The following is an 18,835-nucleotide window of genomic DNA, read 5'->3' on the forward strand; positions in this document are numbered from 1 at the left end:
TTCATTTCTCTTGAAGTCCCCTGGGTCCAGGCTGTGTTTCTCCTTCCTTTCCTTACCTGGGCCCTTTCTGGTGCTGAGTATCCTCATTGTGTCCTGAGAAGGTTTTGTTTTCAGTCCCCCCATCAGTACTGCTCCTTCTCGAGGGCTAAATGAGATTGAGGCCTCTAAGCCCCATGATGTGAGTGAGAGTGAGCCTCAGAATGACTAATGCCAGGTCTTACCATCCATTTCGTGGATGAGTGAGCTAAGGCTGAGTGAGCGACCTGTGGTCACACAGCTGTTCAGTGACGGATCAGGAATTTGAACTTAGGACCCCATGCAGGCCCAGTGTTCCACCCACCAAATTATTATGATTCCTAATGTATAGAGATGTTTACACATTTACCAGATAGATAAGATGAACTTGAGCCTTGTATGTGGTACTCAGGTGATACATCACCAAAACAAGTCACACTCTGTCCCGTCCCGAGGGCATTTCTGTGTACAGTGTTCAAGAGCAGGAAAGAGGTGGGGGAGCTCAGAGTGTGAGGAGATGTCACTGCAGTCAGGTGTATTTTAAAATGATCCTTTGAGTAGAGGGTCAAGAGGGAAAAGTGCTGGGAGACGCAGGAGACAGATGCGAGGGTGTGAAAGCAGCATTGACTCTGAGCAGAGGAGGAACCCTAATTACAGGGAGAGGCACCGCCGGGGCTCGGGAAGCCTCTGCCTGTGAAATGACATTCTTGGCAAATGAATGCGTGTGTCATGCATTAATTAAAATAAGGGAAATAAGGAAACTCATATTTATTTGGCTTCAGCGAGGCTGCGGGCACCCTGATAAGTACTTTCACACTTATTATCTTCTTTAATTATCACAGCCAAGTGTTGTAGACATTATTATCCATATTTTTACAGATCAGTCTGAGATCAGCCAGGGTCACATAGCGAATGGCAGCAACAGGCCCACACCCTGCTGTGTCTCTTTGTGGGTCATTTTTGTGGGAGGACTTGGCTGGAGGGGAGCGGAGGAGTGCGTCCCTATGTCATACTCTATCTCTGAAATCACAGAGGCAGGCAGGCAGTTCTTTGCAGACTTAGAAGAAAACTTGGCATCAGTTGAGACTTCTTTCTCAGTCTCAGAAGAAAACTTGGCATCACTCCCTCCATACTTGTTGCCCTTCTCCAGGCCTCATTTCATAGTCTCTGAGATAGTTTCTAGTTAAAGAAAAATCTGGCATGGTTTCTTTTGTCTTTTATCTTTTTTCCATTAGGAGTCATTAGGCCAAGTCACACAAAAAGCAGTCATCCCAAGGACAGAGGGAAAGCGGCTCTCTTCCCTACAGCTCAGTAAAACCCAGAGCTCATGTCCTTGGCCACTGGACTTTTTTAAGGGCGAGGGCAGGGAACCTAGAACTTTTAGTGTGTAGGGCTTCGGGACGTGTGGGCAGGACTAGTGGGTGGGGACAGAGGAGCCCACACACCTGGGGCCCCAAGTAGGAAAGGTGGGTAGGGTGGGGACAGAGTGGCCTCCCTGGGAGATCCTGGCCAAGTGACTGAAGGGCACCAGCGTCAGGGTTCTCCTCTAGTGCTCAGGACTCATGCTGGATCAGAGTCTTTTCTCACCAGCTGGAGGGAGCGGAGCAAGAGGAAGGCATCCAAAGTGTCCTGAAATCCACTGTTGTTGTTAAAGTTGAGTTGGAGACTCCTGCTCAATCAGAACCTCCTTTGACCGATCTGAAAAGTTGACCTCACTACCCTTGGGGAAATTGTCCTTCTAAATTACTCAGGCTACTGATGATCAGTGGTGTATTCAGGAAGTGCCGCTTGGGTGCCAGATTGGGCGCCTGTGGGAATACAGGTGAGGGCGTGCTGCTGAGTAGATGTTGCACCAATGGCATCCAGTGGCCAGTGACTGACAGACTAGTTCAGGAGCCCTGCTCTGAGGTCATGGCACTCCAGTGACGGGATGCAGTGTGTAAGCACCTGCATGGGCCCTTGGGTGGATAGAAGCCCGGCCTGCGTTCTGAGGCTGTAGAGGGATTGGACCACAGGACATTTAGGCCCAGGAGAGAGATGTGCGCTTGAATCACTGTAAGTGAAGCTCCCCTCTCAGCTGAAGTTAGCCTGGAAAGACGAGGAAGCCTGCGTTGACCTGTGTGAGTGAGAGTACCATCTCAGAAGAGTGGCCTGGCAGTTGGGCCTCGGGCGGGGGGAATTGTCAGCAAGGGCAGGTGGAGACGTGTGGGGAGCAAACCAGGTGCAGGCCTTAGTGGCTTCTGTAGAGTGTTAGGGGAAGCCAGCCCCAAGGTGAGAGGTCTAGGACCTTACAAGGTGGGGCTTCCTGTGACCTGTTGCCATTGAGGCGGCCCGGGGCGTGTGCAGAGGGACCAGAATGAGGAAAAGTGGCCTTGGTAGCTTAGGAGTGAGGTACTGGGAAAAGTGTGGGAAATTGGAAAGGATTTCTGGGGACAGGAGCCTGCCCTGGGCAGCCAGCGTGGGTGTCTTCCAGGCTGCTGTGTCTTCCCTTCGAGGACCGATGGTGACATCGAAGCAAAATAGAATGAGTGTGGCATTCACAGTCCTGATCAGTGAGTGACGAGTGACTGCTTACTTAAGTTATTCTGAGGTAGATAGCTGAGCAAAGATGAGGTGGATTGGGCCCATGGAACTTGAGTATCTAGGTCGACACTACGTTGTGTGATGTGTAGTTTAGACTGGAATTTTCTGAAGGTGTAGTGGGGTCAGTGAGGAGATAGACGCCGCCTCTGCTGTCTGCCCAGATCTCTGTGGCATGCAGAGAGGGGTGGCCTTGAACTTCTTAGCCCTGTTCCTCAGCAGTATGCAGACACCAGGCATCTGAACCGCCTTTCCATTTATCTTTTGTTCCAAGGCTTGTAGAAAAGGGTCAAGTAGAGGTACCTTGGTGTAGTATTGCGGCCAGAGTAATGTCTGAGCTTGTTGACTTCTGGGACTTCCTGATGGCTGGGAGTTTCTAGCCACGCTGGGGACAGGTACCATGTTTTCTCTTCACTAACAGCAGCATCTGGCATGTCCCAAGGGGAACCGTGTAAGATAATACAAAATCACAAGGCCCTTGGGCCAGAGATCAAAGTCTTACAGGAACACATCAGGGGTTGCTGCCTAATGGGATAATGTCTGAATCCTTTAAAAAGCGTCTCTCTGCGTAGAGAGTTGTTTCTTGTAGTGTTCATTTTTTCAGTCTTCTTATGGACAAAACTTGACTTTGGGGTTACTTTAGAGGAGTGTCGTTACATCTGTAGTATATTACATCCAGAATAATGATGACTGATGGTGGAAATGACTGACCGCAATTAATTGTTCATCTTACAGTTTGTTCCCACACTTTCAGCTTTAAAAAAAAGTGAGCTTGAGATAGAATCTCAATCCCTTTTTGGGCTTTGGATCTTTTTACACTTTAAAAAGTATTATTAAGGACCTCAAAGGGCTTTCTGTCTATGTGGATTATAGGCATCGATACTTACAATAGAAATGAAGACTAAAATTTTACAAAAGTATTAATTTACAAAAGCATAAATTTACAAAAGTATTTATTTAAAAGTATTAAATAATGACAAACTCATTACACATTAACACAGATTACACTTTTATGAAAATGATACATTTTCTAAAACCAAAAACATTTAGCATTTAGTAGGAAGAGTGGTATAAACATTTCTGTCCACTTCTGTGCTCAGTCTCTTGCAATATGTTGTTTTAGCTGAAGTAGGTGATGTCTGGCTTCACAAAGGAACTGAAAAGGGGGTTTCAGTAGCCTTTTCAGGTACTTGTGAGTTCCTTTGTGACCTGATATCAAACTTGACAAGTGGTGGTTTTCTGCAGATTATTTGCAGTATGCAGTCTGAAATCCTGTGTTGAAATTCCCGGTCTCTTTCTGCACTTTGAATAGATGTTTTACCCACAATGATGTATTACCTGACACATGGGTCATTTGGACAACATCAGTTCACTTTTTGCAGAGCCTGAAAATGTTCATACATTTCATTATGTGTAATATCAGAAAACTCATGGTTAGTGTTGCTTTCAGTTTCATCAGGACAGTCTTCAAGTCTCAGGAAATTAGAGAGCCCATGGTGACAGACAGGAGTTTTCCCAGATCCCAGTTTTCATTTGAAGGCTCAGATTTGACAGTTGGCAATAAATGCCATCAGTTTCCTGTTATCTGAGATGTCTGCCCAGCACCCCAGTCTGCAGAGCGAGTGTGTAGTCACTCAAGTAAAAATGACGCTCTGTCGAGAAGAGGCTGGTTGAGTTTGCAGCTCAGACAGACAAGCATTCTTCCTTGAGACAACCACTGCGCTTGGGTACGTGACCTGATATGGTTCCATTTTAACCAGGAATATGATGAATATACTTTAAAATATATGTGTGTGTATTTCATATCAATATAATGAACATGATATGTTTAACATAAATGTTATAAATACAATAAAAGGGTCTAGATTTAAAGAATTATTTTTTTATTGCTTCTTCAAGGATATTCTTAAGTGAAACTTTTTTTTTTACTGTGAAGAATCTTTCAACTACTGGTGAAGAATCTTTCAACTACTGGTGCCTTTGCCACAGGGTTTTGTGTGAGGAGCCTAAGGAGTGGGCACCTTGGCCAGCCAGTGTGTTTGCATCCTCCAGCCATATGTCAGCACAGTGAAAAAAGCAAGCAACCTTTTAGTATATCTTGAAAGTCATTTTGATCTTGTTTTGTAAGGATTGTGGAATGAATCCTCAAGAGTCTTGGTTTTTGAGAACTGCTGGTCTAGGACAGCAGCTGCAAAGAACTGAGCCTCCCAGGGCTGGATGGTTGTTTGGGGTCCCATGCTCACGGGTTGGCTTTTTGCAAGAGACTCAGCTTGTGCGCCCCCCCCCCCCCCGCCCCCACTCTCGCCTTCTGTCTCCCATGTGCTGAAGTGCGCTCCTAGGGCTGGTCATCCTGGCTGTCTCTCGACATTTGCCCTTCCCCAGGGTGAGTTTCTCCAAAAGGGTTCCTCATTTTAGTTTCAGTTTAAAAGTAGAGTTTACTGGACATCTTCCTTGTGATGTGAAACTAGTTGGGATGCCCCTCAGTCGTGTAGCTGTGTCCCCAGGGCCCTGCTCAGCCACAGCACCACTCGCAGAGCACTGGGCCCGTCGCCTCCCCTGCTAGACTGTCAGCCACACAAAGGCAGAAGCCGCGGCTGTGGTGTTGATCACAGGATCTTCCAGAGGGCAGCCCACTGCCTGGCAGGTACTGGGGCTGAGTGTGGGACACGTGCCTGCATTCTCGCACAGGCTGATCCTGCATCTGAGTTCCGTTTCCAGGACTGTTGGCATCAGGGACACCTTCTGGGCCTGCTTCTGGGTGGGCTGGATTATCATTTAGATATCAAACACTCAACAGCATGGCATGAACCAACACGTGTTAGGGCAGCTGGGAACACTGGGATCTTCCTATAAAACACTTCCCAGTAGTTAAAAGACTGGGAATTGATTGGGATTCTTTCATCCTGATTAGTCTGGGGCACCCTCGTCTGAGCTACAGCGCTTTGATCATCTGAGAACCTTCTCCAGGCCCCAGGACACAATTGCCTGCTCTGCACATGGGGAGGAGATGAGTCACGTGGCCGGTGCAGCCCACTGCCATTGGTAGTAGGAGCTTTGGGTGATGCTGGAGGCATCGGAATGTCTTTCTTTCAATTCTTTTTTTATCCATTTTTATCTTTCTCAGGATGGGTGCCCCTTGTCCCTCTGAATGTCAGAACCATAAGCCACATGTTCTGACAGGTCTGGTTCTGGATAGGAGGTTAGTTTGATTTCTGTTGATGTAGCTTTGACTGGGGTATTAGAACTGGCTACCGTAGAATGGAATTATGTATACTTCATGCACGATCGGAACCACAGCACTGTAGACAGACCTGCAACACAGCACACCAGAGCAGCTGGCTTGATGCGGCATCTGAGGGCAAGGCTTCTGTCTGCCAACTCCTTGACAGGTGTGCATGGCTTTCTCTCCTGCTAAATCGTGGGGTTGATCTTGATTTCACAGCCAGCCTGTGCTGAGTGTGTCTAGGTCCAAGTCAGTGTTCTGGAGCATCCAATCGTCTCCTTTTCCAGCCTCTGCCTCTCTGTTGGAGAGTTGGCTGTCCTCTGGCCAGCCAGAGAGCACGGCCACGCTGGCACCTCCTGCTGGCCCAGTACCGGGCCCTGTGGGGTGCTGACTGTCAGTGTCCCTCTCATTCCCTCTTGTCTCCAGCCCCTGCCTTGTGGAGCCTGGGTCCTTCTGTCCTGTAACCACTGGACCGTTTTAACAAGAAATCCATGAAAAATGAGTTTGCTGTTTTCTCCTATGTAGAATCGTATTTTGGGGACAGCTGTGTAAAAGACAGTAACATATGACAGGCACACACAGAAGTATGTTTAAATAATCTTGTTTCAAAGTCCACATCCAGTCTTCCCTCCCCAGCACAGCCTCATGAGCTTTTTCTCAGGGCAGAGGGACTATTACCTTTGAGTTCGTCAACAAATTCAGGCTGAAATTTGGAGAGAAAATCAGTGTCCCCACTCTGTACCTGCCTCTTGACCTTTGCCCCTTGCAGGTAGGACCAGAGTGGGCTCCTCTCCCACCCTGGAGCCCACTAACCATTGTCAGCAAAACTCCAAGAGAAATGAGCAGACGCTGTGCCTCCTCCCCTGGCCCAAGCCCGATGCCATAGGAAACAAGCGTGCTGCCTGCAAGGAAGCTCAGGGTCACTGCAGTAGGTGCCGGGCCTCACCCCACAGTCCAGCAGCAGTGCTGCCTCCTGGTCACAGCACCGGTTGAACTGTGTCTAGACTTGGGAGCATGTGGCCCGATCAGCCCTCCAAGGGCAACAGTCCCGTCCTCCCGGCCCATTAATCCTGCATCTCCGTCTCCAAGTGACCCTTATCCTGTGCCAGGGCCCAGACCTTTTGTTTTTTCAGGACGTAGTTTCTTTGTATTTAGGTCTCACTTGTTTTTTAACTTCCTTGCGTTTCAGCCACGGTTGTTTATTCACCTAGATTCCTTACTTTTAAGTGACCTGGGGGACAGGTATTGATGAAGTGGTGTTGGTGTCACACGGTTGACATGAGGCAAATCTCCTGATGGATAGACTGCAGGGAGGGAAGAAACTCCTTTTCATGAAAGGTGGGGTTCAGGGCAGTTGGGCTACTTAAAACCCTTTTCCTCTCAGTTCTTTGCCAGCCTGCACCTTTCTTATTTGAAAAGGTCTTCTCACATGCAGGTTGAAGGCACGGACTTGCTGATGGTGCCCCAAGGTCTTGTCTCCTGGAGAGACGGGACATGGCCTGTAGTGGTGCCTGACGTCCTCAGGTGCAAGCCCCCCTTCCTCCTCCAGTCTACCAGGTGGCCCCCAGTCATACACACTGTCCCCGTGAAAGCCCTTATGGGACACTAGATAGGAAACATCCAGTTTCGAGGGAGAGATTCTTGGGAGCATCGTGCCCTTGCGGTGTGTCGAATTCTGTGATTCCTCCCTGCTCTCCTGGTCTGCCGTTTCCTTTGTCTGTGAAAAGCAGTGAGACAGGTGCTGTTTTAGGAAAGGCTGCGGTGGGGATCCTTGGTGCCTGTTTGTCCTTCTCTTGTTGGTCACATGGCAAGTCTGCTGGATGTTCTTTGCCTGGCCTTTTACCTGCAGAATATGGCTTGCGCTCAGTGCGTTGAGACTTACAGCTGTGCCCAGGCCTTTTACCTGGAAGGCACGGCAGTACCTGACTTCCCCGTCCAGAGGCGCTCTGGTGGAAGGTCATGCACGACGACTGCAGGAGTTTCACGTCGCCAGCAGAGCCAGTCTCTCTGAGGCCTGTCTGGATCGACGCCCTGACCCTGGCCGCTGCCTCTCCAAGGGAGGGCATCAGGGGAACCACATGGCTCTCGGTTGAAGAGCTGGAGAGGGAAGGAGGAGCCTAGTGCAGCACTGCTCGCCGTGACCCTAGCTCATCCCCAGCAGCCTCCCTCCACTCCCCAGAGACGTCTGCAGTGCGCACACACTCGTGTGCTCAGGATGGACTGCTGAGGTCACAGCCATTGGAGGGTTGCATCTGCTTAGTTCACATGCACCTCTGTGCAGTGTTCCAGGTTCGGGGGTCAGTTTGTCCTTGCAGGAGAAGCAGGAAAAGAATGTTTCCCAGTATTAGCCACTTTTGTTATCATGAAAAATGACAGACATACACAAAGGAAGAGATCGATTGTCTTATTCATTATTTATCCATCACCTAGATTCAACAGTTACAGCAGTCCTCCCGCATTTGCTTTGTCTGTTTTTACTTAGCCCAAGCTAAATAATTTTAAGACATATCTCAGACATCATTTTATTGTTACAAGCCTCAGTATCCATCTCTAAAAATACAGGCATTGGTTTACACAACTGCAAAGGCATCATCACACCTCATACAGTGAGCCCAGTTCCTTGTGTAATCTGATACCTAGTCCCTAATGGGCATCTCCCCAGTTGTCCTGTTTTAGCAGCTGGCTTATTTGAACCAAATTCCTAAGAAGGTAGATCCTCAAGTTACATTTGATTGTTATATCTCAGGTGTCTTTAATCTAGAGCAGCCCCCACCCCCAACTTTTTTTTTCTTTTTCTTTTTTATTTTGGCCGTGGCGTGTAGCATGTGGGATCTTAGTTCCCTGATCAGGGGTCAGACCCAAGCCCCCTGCATTGGAAGTGCAGAGTCTTAACCACTGGACCATCAGGGAAGTCCACCCCCCGCCCCCACCTTTTCCATACCATTTACTTGTTGCAGAAATGGGCAGTTGTCCTGTGGACTGGCTCACATTTTGATATTTTTCTGCTTGTGTCCTGGTAGTTCCCTAGCTCTCCTAGTTACCTCAGATAAAGAAGGAGTCCAGGAGACGTATTTGGCAAGAATGTTTCAGGTGATGCTGTGTGGTTCCTGTGGCATCAGGCCAGGAGGCAGGGGGTATATTTGCTCCTCTTGGAGTATGCTGACATCAATCAGGGGGTCGGGGGTTGATAGCCAGATCCTCAAAAGTGTAAGAAGTTCTTGATCAGCCTTTCATCTGATGTTTTTACCCATTTCTTGCCATGGTCTGAATCATGCATTTCGTTACAGATGCACACTTACTAGCTGGCTTGTTGCATTCTCTTGAAAGAGGAAGGATTCTTCATTCTTTCCTTTTAATTGCCAAGTTTCAAAAAAGGTAAAATTTGGTATTCTGTAACTTTCAGTTTAGTCTAGTGCCTTGAGTCTGTCTCTCTGTACCTCTCTTTCTTTCTCAGTGCCTCCCCACCCCTTGTCGTCACTGTGAATTCGGGGGTTTTGTATATTTAGTGTGTTTCAATGGGTCACATTCATCATTCCTTCTGACCCTCAGTTGTCCCAGTTTTTTTCCAATGGGAGTCTATTTGTAAGTTGGCATCTGTGTTCTTTGGCATGACTCCTTGCATTCTGGCATAACAAGGTGTCCCAAGGCTCACTGTGTAAAGTGCTGCTCTGGCCTTGAGACCAGCCACTCTGCAAAGATCCCTGTGCCATTTGGTGGAGAAGGTTCTATAAGAGAAGGGACCACTGCTGATATTTCTAAATAAAATTTTACATTATAAGATTTTTTTCCTTAATTTTGATTTTATGCCAGTATCTCACTTCTTTCACTTCGAATCTTGGTTCTTAACAACATTACCATAGTGAGTTATTTGCATTATCTTACTTTATGAAAATACATTTGTTATAAATCAGTTAAACCATGAAAGAAATTTAACTTCTTTACAGCTTTATTTATCAACAGAATTTCCTTCTAAGTATGGACACTCAGTCTCTTGTACTTAAAAGTTTTTTGTGGATAACAGGAAAGTTAAGGTTCATTTTCTTCATTTTGTTTTAAAATTTTAGGAATTGCTTTCCTTGTTTATTTAATTTTGCTTTTGAATATATAAACATATGTTTCCAAAGCCAAAACAACTTAATGTTACATTCAGAGAAATTTTACTTCATCCCTTTCTTCTTCCTCCTGTTTAAGAATTCATTTTGTAGTAAACAACATAGAAAACAAACTTAACTGTTACCAAAGAGGACAATAGGAGTGGGGGAGATAAAATAGGCATTTGGAATTAACATATGCACACTACTATATATAAAATAGAAAGCAACAAGGACCTACTGTATAGCACAAGGAACTATATTCAATATCTTGCAATATCCATAATCTGAAAAGGAATATATATCTAAATGTATAACAGAATCACTTGTTGTACACCTGAAGCTAACAGAACATTGTAAATTATACTTTAATAAAAAATTCATTTCGTATTATCCTTCTCCATGTTTACTTTTGTACATCATGTAAAGATGTATGTAAATAATTCACATTCCCCTCCTTTTTTGCATAAAAGATAGCAGGTTGGATATACTATTCTATGCCTTGTTTTTTTTTCTAGACAGTATTACCTGGGCTTGGAGAAGGAAATGGCAACCAACACTCCAGTATTCTTGCCTGTAGAATCCCATGGACAGAGGAGCCTGGCAGGCTACAGTCCATGGGGTCGCAAGAGTCGGACACGACTTAGCGACTAAACCACCACCACCAGCACCTGGGCTTACTCGTGTCAGTACATCATGCTCGTCCCCATTCCCTCTTTTTGATGGCTGAGCAATAGTTCACTGTAAGGAAGCCCCATAGTTGATTCAGCCCCTCCCCAGTGGGTGGGCGCTGGGCTGCCTTTAGTTTTGCTGTGACAGGTGCTGCATCAGTGAATAAACTGGTCATCTATTTTGCCAGTATATCTTGGGATAGATCTCTAGAAATGTGATTACTAGATCAGAGGATAGATGCATATATAATTTTTCAGACACTGATTATATTTTCTTTTGCTGAAACCTTGGTTGTTTAGATGAATTGCATTATCCTGACACTTCCATCTGGAAACAGTACTGTTTATTTTGCAATCTTTTTTTTTTTTTGTCCATGTTCCTCAGCATGTAGGATCTTCGTTCCCTGACCAGGGATCGAACCTGTGTCCCCTGCATTGGAAGCTCAGAATCTTAACTGTTGGATCACTGGGGAGGTCCCCTTATTTTGTGACTTTAATGTTAAAGAAACCTCCTCAAGCCCTCGTGTATCCTGTCTTTGTATTGAGCATATTATTGAGAATGTTATTCTAAGATCTGTTTATTTCATTAAGCAACTGAAGTATCACTTGCTGAGCATAATACAGGACATAAAAATGTAGCTAAGGCATCCTAAACCTCGAAAGATTTTTCAGATTGAGTACTTGGGGATTTTCTTCTGTGTCTGTTTGGTGTATATTTTGTCCCATGTTGATTATCAAAAGTCTGGTAATAAGGCAGTGGAAAATATACCTTTATCTGCTGTACCAGAATGAAGCAGGACTCTACAGTAGAGAGGAGGTGTTGTTAAGTACCCTGTGGATGCATCCAGTAGGTATCCATTGAATACCTCTGCTTGGCCAGAATGTAAGTGAGCAACATACTAAGTTCTTCCCTCCTGGCTTTTACTTTCTAGCACAGGAGACAGAACAAAAAGCAAGGAACAATTAGATAATTACAAGTTATCTGTACTTTGAAGGAATCAAATAAGAGATTTAAATAGAGTCTTAGCCAGGAGCCTTCTTGAGGAAAAGGAGAGAGAGGCAGCTGACACATCCAGCCACGTGTGAGGTTGCGGTGGGTGGGGGCAGGGCCATGCAGGACCTTGGGTTTTAGGTTAAGGATTGGGATTTTAAGAACATCAGGAGACCATTGGGACAGTTAAGTGAGGGAATGACTCTTGATGCCAACATGTCACATATTTACTTTCTCTGGATTGGAGGGCCCCTCAGTATTGTGTTTCAGCTCCAGAAGCAGCAGCATTGTTCCTTCTGAGGTTCCAAGTGGAGTGAGTTTTTGTTCTTGCTCTTTTGTGTAGACAGCTGCTTCTGATACTCACATGTAGGTCTTCTGAGGATTTCTTCTCTTTTTCAATAATAGCCCTTCGTGTTGCTCAGATAAGTACAGTCAGCGGTTGTAATTGGATTATGTACTTGGGCTGTGAACAGGAGCGTGATATCTACAAATTCTCTTCTTCAGACCTGCAAATCCAAGAGACACGTCTCTGTGGAAGATAGAGCTCCTTCCTCAAGATCACAGAAGGTCTGTGTCACCGCTGTCTTGCTTATTGAAAATTAATTATAGAATCCATGGCAATTTTCTGGATGAGAAAGGTGTTTTCAGTGTGTGTGTTACGTTTCTATTACAGGAGACTGCCGGAGCGACAGCTGTGCAGGGAGGCCTCATGAGGAAGGACTGACATACCGGGACCTGAGGTGCTTGCTTCCTGGGAGGCTCCTGTCTGATGCGAAGGAGACAGGATGTCATAGTGACTCTGCACGGGGAGGCTCCCGGGGACCGAGGCCAGCACGCAGGATCACGCCCTTGGCCACAGGGGACACTGGGCAGGCCTTTCCCTGCAAGTGAGACGAACGAGATTATTCTGCAAGAGGAAGATTCCAGGGGCTTAAAAGCACAAAGGTTTGCACCTTGGCAGCCTCTTGGAATGTTGACAGCTCAGGATCTAAAAGAAAGTGCTGTGTTAACGAGTTCCAGAGTTGATGTGGATGTGCATGTCACTTTATAATCAATAATAATACTGAGTGAGGAACACTATGCAGGAAGAAGCCTTCCATGGAAAGACAGGCAGGGAAAAGCTTAGGCCGACCTCAGATCTCCTGCATAGAGCCAGCTTGAGATAAATGCCAACATGGCCAAATGAGAGACTCTGAGACAGCCGCCTGTAACTGTAGTCATTGTAAGGAAATCTCTAAATCACGATACCAAATAGGAACCATGATCTACAAGTGCCCCATGTGCAGGGAGTTTTTCTCTGAGAGAGCAGATCTTTTTATGCATCAGAAAATTCACACTGCTGAGAAGCCCCATAAATGTGACAAGTGTGACAAGGGTTTCTTTCATATATCAGAACTTCATATTCATTGGCGAGACCACACAGGAGAGAAGGTCTATAAATGTGACGATTGTGGTAAGGATTTTAGTACTACAACCAAACTCAACAGACATAAGAAAATCCACACAGTGGAGAAGCCCTATAAGTGTTACGAGTGTGGCAAAGCCTTCAATTGGAGCTCACACCTGCAGATTCACATGAGAGTTCATACAGGTGAGAAACCCTATGTATGTAGTGAGTGTGGAAGGGGCTTTAGCAATAGTTCAAACCTCTGCATGCATCAGAGAGTGCACACCGGAGAGAAGCCCTTTAAATGTGAAGAGTGTGGGAAGGCCTTCAGGCACACTTCCAGCCTCTGCATGCATCAGAGAGTCCACACAGGAGAGAAGCCCTATAAATGCTATGAGTGTGGGAAGGCCTTCAGCCAGAGCTCCAGCCTCTGCATACATCAGAGAGTGCACACAGGGGAGAAGCCCTATAGGTGCTGTGGGTGTGGGAAGGCCTTCAGCCAGAGCTCCAGCCTCTGCATCCATCAGAGAGTGCACACAGGGGAGAAACCTTTCAAGTGCGATGAGTGTGGGAAGGCCTTCAGTCAGAGCACCAGCCTCTGCATCCACCAGAGAGTGCACACAAAGGAGAGAAACCATCTCAAAATATCAGTTATATAAAGCATTTTGCTAAGAGTTAAAAAAAAATTCTTAAAACCCGTAAGTGCCACTAGGAAGGAAAAACCCTGTAAATACCTACATTGATCCAAGAAGTTTTTACAGCAGGACCCAGCAGAACATTGTTTTCCAGGAGGCATGCATGAGGGTGAGTTTTTGGATTCATGCCAAGTGTGTTGCACAACTTGTGAATCTGGAACTCCTGTGAGTGTGTGCCCAGGGCAGGCTGTGAGGTCCCAGTCGTGGGTGTGCATTTCCTGGGATTCTGGTGGAATAACTACACAGGAAACCATGGTCGTTGCGCAGCCTCCCAAGTCACCTTCTGTCTACACTTTACCTAAAAGTTACCCCAGATACTGCCCCATTTCAGGAACTCACCACCTTCCTTCTCTTGATCCCAGCATACCAGTGAATGCATTTGAAAACGGCCAGCTTCCACCAAGTAGTGTTCTGGTACTTCAGAGGTTACCACTTGGTTTAGCCTCTCCATATCTGTCCATGTATCCCATTACTTCTGCACTCACTTTACCCGTGTATCCTCCAAATGCCCATAAATATCCACCCCTTCCTAGATGGCATCAAATTTCATTTTAGGTTTTAGGTGACTCATGATGGCCACTTACTTTGCCTATCAGAGAAAATCATTGGCAAGCATACACGCCCTTGAACTTTAATTTTGTGAATTCTGCTAATCACTGTGTCACTATGTTAGACTTAATTTTCTAGTGGCTACATCACATATTTTTAACTTGAATATTTTTTGTTTTTTTGCGGGGGGAAATAGCTGAATGTAAATAGGGAGGAGGAAGTGAGCGGAGTTAGGACTTTTCTCCATCCAGAACTGCCCTCTGGGGCTCCTTTAGTAACAGGCGGAGCCACTTTCCCCTAGGAGAAGTGGATGGTAGGAGGCGTCCCTAATAATAGTTTCTGTTAATGTAATTTTGGGCAATAATGTGTAGGATTACATATCCGTTCCTTTGTAGGCAGGAATGTCTCTGTTAACCTCTCCTTTTCTTTCTTCATTCATTGGACAAGTATTTATTGAACACCTCCTATGTGCCAGGCACTGTGCCCCTTGCCGGGGATACCACTGAGTAAGACAGACAAGGGCCCTACTCTCGTGGAGTTGACTTCTGGTGGAGGAGACAGATGATAAGCAAGTAAACAAATAACGTAGTGTGAGATAGTGATTAAGTGCTATGGAGAAAATAACCTAGGGTGATGATTTAGAGCGGTGGGGGGGGTGGGGGTGGGGGGGCGGCGGTAGATAGCGGTCAGGGAGGCCTCTGTGCGGGCAAGGGCGGCGCGGGGGCTGCTGCGGAGCGCAGGGGCCCAGCTTTTGCTGGTGGGGCGGCCCTGCGCGCAGTGGGCGGAGCAGAAGGCGCGGCCCAGCGGTGAGTGTAGTGAGCAGCAGGGCGGGGGAGATGCTGAAAGCTCAGTATCCTGACGTTTATAGGCCCCTTTTTTTTTTTGGCTAGATTGATATTAAAAACTCATGTGGAGGAACTCCAGGAATGTTTAGAAGACCAAAAGTCCCCAATGACAACAAAAAGCAACTAATTTTGAACTTCGTTTCTCTCCTCATTCCTGTTTTTGTTGATTTCCCACATGTAGTCCTTTTTGCTCAGGAAGTCTTTGGGGGGAATTAAGGCTTTTTGAAAGCTCTGAACTGGGTGATCAGGTTAGCAGTGTCTGTCCACTGTCTTGAGAGGTTGGAAAATGAACTATCCGAAATAGTCACTGAAATATGAAACAAAGCTTGATTTTCTCTTCATATTTGAATTAATTTCTTCTATTTGACTGGAAGGGGTTTTTGTATAACTAAAACCTCAGTGCATAAAGGAGATTTAAAAGGGGCACTTAACTGAGTGGGTGAAAGTAGAAGATGGGATTTTGGTGTGGGGGGCGGTACATGTGTTACCACCTGAATTTTCATCTGGATAGCTAATAAGCCTTTGGGAAGTCACTTCACGTAATTTTCCTCCTTTTTGCAAAGAGAGGGATGGCTTAGTTATTTGATAAAGCCCCTTCCAGGCCTGAATTCCTCAACTACGATTTACTGTAGTGTCTTAACACACTCTCATGTCACAGTAGTGCGGAGCATTAGAGAAAAGCCTAGACTTTTAGTTGATAGCGAGCCAGTTCAAATATCATTGATAGAATTTTAGTTTTAGGAAAAATTGGTTTGATTTCTAGCTTTATTACTATTAGGTATGTGAGCTTGGGCAAAATTGCTTAATCTTTGAGTCTAGTTTTCTCACGTACAGAATGAGGACATTAGGCTAAATGATTTCCGAGTTTCCAGCTAGTCCTAGAGTTCTATATTTCTACATAGTTGAATTATTTTATCATGCTGTTGCTGGGGAATATGACTAACACTTTTGAAGCTACTAATTTTATGTCGAGCTTTAAAGTCCATAATTGTTATCTTCGGAAAATATTATTTGACCTACAGTATGTCCAAATCAATTTAATAAAATCACTTTATAACAGGGTTCTGTGCTTGACATATGGTGGTATGAACTTGGTGGTCTGTGTGTGAGTGTCTGTGTGTGTGTGGTGGGGGTGGGCTTGTGCATTATGTCTAGGTGACCATATGATATAGTGAGGAGGTTGCTATTAATACTCAAACATGGACAACAAGCCTAAACTGGGACCATCCCAGCAAACCAAGATGTGAGGACACCCTGGCCCAGGGGACAAGCACTTGACCAAGGAGTCATAAGGTCTGTGGCAGACTGGAGAAAGCCCACCCTCCTGAGAGGATGGCCTGCTCAGCGGTAGCTGTTTGTTTCCATGGTGGAAACCAGGCCTCAGGGTCCCGTGTGGTCTGCTCTTTTAAGCAAAAACCAACAATCCAGATTTTTACTTAAACTTTAAAGGTTAGCAATGAATTCACATTTCCTGTGTGACCCATTTTGGTATTTGTATTAAGGAAATGGCAACCCACTCCAGTGTTCTTGCCTGGGAACTCCCATGGCCAGAGGAGCCTCGCAGGCTATACGTCCACGGGGTCGCAAAGAGTTGGACATGACTGAGTGACTAAACAGTTATCTGCATGCTGCCCGTAGGCTTCTGTTTCACTTTGCGAGCCCTGCTGTGGCCCCTGATGGCTGTCACCCGCCCCTGCTAAGGCCTGACACCTCTCAGCTAAGCAGTGGTGGCCCAGACCTGAGCCACAGTCTCTGATAGTGGGTCTGGCATCCATCTGCTTCTTGGGGCGAGTCTATGCTCCACTTCTGGTTGAGGCAGGAGTAATCCAGACAGCCCTTTCGGTGTGAGTGGGGTGGGGCAGAGAGGTCACACTTGCACTCACATTCACCTGTCAAGTCGCTCCTGTGCTTGCTGGCAGTTCAGGTATGAGAGTCATGGCTCACTTCCTGGTTTCCTGATGCCTTCCCAGGGGCCTTCCAACTCTTGGTTCAGTTATTCCCCCAAATTTAAATTATTAAGCAGTGTTTTCTGTACAGCCTGCTGTTATCCTCAGCAATTTGAAAATAAGTGAAGCAAATATCAGAAGATAGAAAAAATACTCAGTGGTGAAATCAAACCCTGAGGAAGAGGTGAGAAAGAGGTTGATACCATCACAGGATGGGAGGCAGATTATCAGGATAAGCAGTATTGGTGAGTTGGTCCAGGGATTGAAGAGGGGTAGGGAACCTGAAGGTGATGGAGCCCTTACTCTGTGACCTTAAGCTTAACTTCTCTGAACCTCAGATTTATCATTTGTAAAATGGTTTTGAAAATAACCTAACCTGGGAGATACTTGAGAAAATGAAATAAACACATATAAAGTACTTGTGTGCTAAGTCACTTCAGTCGTGTCCGATTCTTTGCAACTCTATGGACTGTAGCCCGCCAGGCTCCTCTGTCCATGGGCTTCTCCAGGCAAGAATACTGGAGTGGGTTGCCATGCCCTCCTCCAGGGGATCTTCCTGACTCATGGATAGAGGCTGCATCTCTTACGTCTCCTGCCTTGGCAGGCAGATTCTTCACCACTAGTGCCAGCTGGAAAGCCCATGAAGTGTCTAACCTTTAGTAATATAACAGACTATTATTATTAATACCATTTGCCTATTAAGGAAGATGAGTCATGCTATCCGGAGTTCTTTTGTCCTGTTGAGCACTGTGATGGGTCTGGACATCTGCATTTGGGGTAGGACCCAGAGAAGGCTGAGTGGCTCCACGTGGTGAGAAAGCAAAGAACTTGAGTGTCCCGGTATAGTCTGAGACGAGAAGATACAGAGTGGACTTGGGAAGGGAGTTAAAGAGAGGGACCCAGTGGAGTAGGGTGGTGTCTGGTTGCACGCTGTCCTGTATGGACCCTCGTGACCACAAAATCCTTCCGCCTGAAGTCCTGGGCTGTTCAGTCTGAGTGGATTTCTTATGGAAACTCATGGAAGGGCCAAATGCTATGTCCAGACTGAAGTGGGGCAGAACACCTAAGTACCACGCATCAATAGTTCTGGGGCCAGGAGACGGCAGCGCTGAGACACACACTCCAAGGGTCTCAGAAATTCTGGGAGAGCTTCCAGCTCCCATTAGCCAGTGTCACCCAAACCCTGCGGGCAGGCAGGCCTCCAGGCGTTACCGCTTGGTTCCCACTCCTGGTGTGCATAAGGTAGAGTAATTCTGAGGTCAGAAGGACACAAAGACATTTTAAATAAATCATTCTCACCTTCTGTTTTAAAATATTAAGAGGCACACAAGAAAATCCGGAGATTCCTGGGCCCTGTGTTTGTTACATGTGTCAGTAGAGGTCTCAGTGGACTGACTGTTGAACCAAAGTGCTTTCATTGTTCAGATGTAGGTATAATATTGGAGAAGGAAATGGCAACCCCTTCCAATATTCTTGCCTGGGAAATCCCATGGACAGAGGAGCCTGATGGGCTGTAGTCTGCAGGGTCACAAAAAGTCAGACACGACTTATTGACTAAACAGCAAACAGGTATAATAGATGCAAATAAAATACATTTTTAGAATAAGATAATAGCACATATATGTTGCTCTTACTGATTTTCAGGTGAATTTACACAATTTATAGCCTGTTTTGCATGTACCCCATCAGTCCTGCTCCCCCATACTGCTTCAGAAAGTGGATTCACCCTGACTTGGCCTCCTCCTCTGTAATGCTAGTCTTGGCCCAGGTCTTCTCTGCATCATGAATTAGAGTGGGAGTGTTGAAGAGTTTTTAAACCCAGGAACTATAGATGGGTCTCAA

General features: G+C 46.1%; 1 protein-coding gene across 6 annotated transcripts in view; it reads left to right on the forward strand.

Annotated features, from left to right (window-relative positions):
- ZNF664 (zinc finger protein 664) overlaps positions 1-16,109 on the forward strand; it is a 35,015-nt gene extending 18,906 nt beyond the window's left edge. For 5 of the 6 annotated variants that reach the window (XM_043902049.1, XM_043902050.1, XM_043902051.1 and 2 more), the window contains 2 exons: positions 12,076-12,138; positions 12,245-16,109. In XM_043902049.1, coding sequence (XP_043757984.1) covers positions 12,754-13,617 — 864 coding nt within the window. In that variant the 5' untranslated portion in view covers positions 12,076-12,138; positions 12,245-12,753 and the 3' untranslated portion in view covers positions 13,618-16,109. Of the gene's footprint in view, positions 1-11,976; positions 12,139-12,244 lie in introns of all 6 variants that reach the window. The other variant, XM_043902052.1, reaches the window with a different exon arrangement.
- Positions 16,110-18,835: the final 2,726 nt, after the last annotated feature.

The sequence above is a fragment of the Cervus elaphus genome, chromosome 5 (genome assembly GCF_910594005.1).
Source record: "Cervus elaphus chromosome 5, mCerEla1.1, whole genome shotgun sequence".
NCBI lineage: Eukaryota > Metazoa > Chordata > Mammalia > Artiodactyla > Cervidae > Cervus > Cervus elaphus.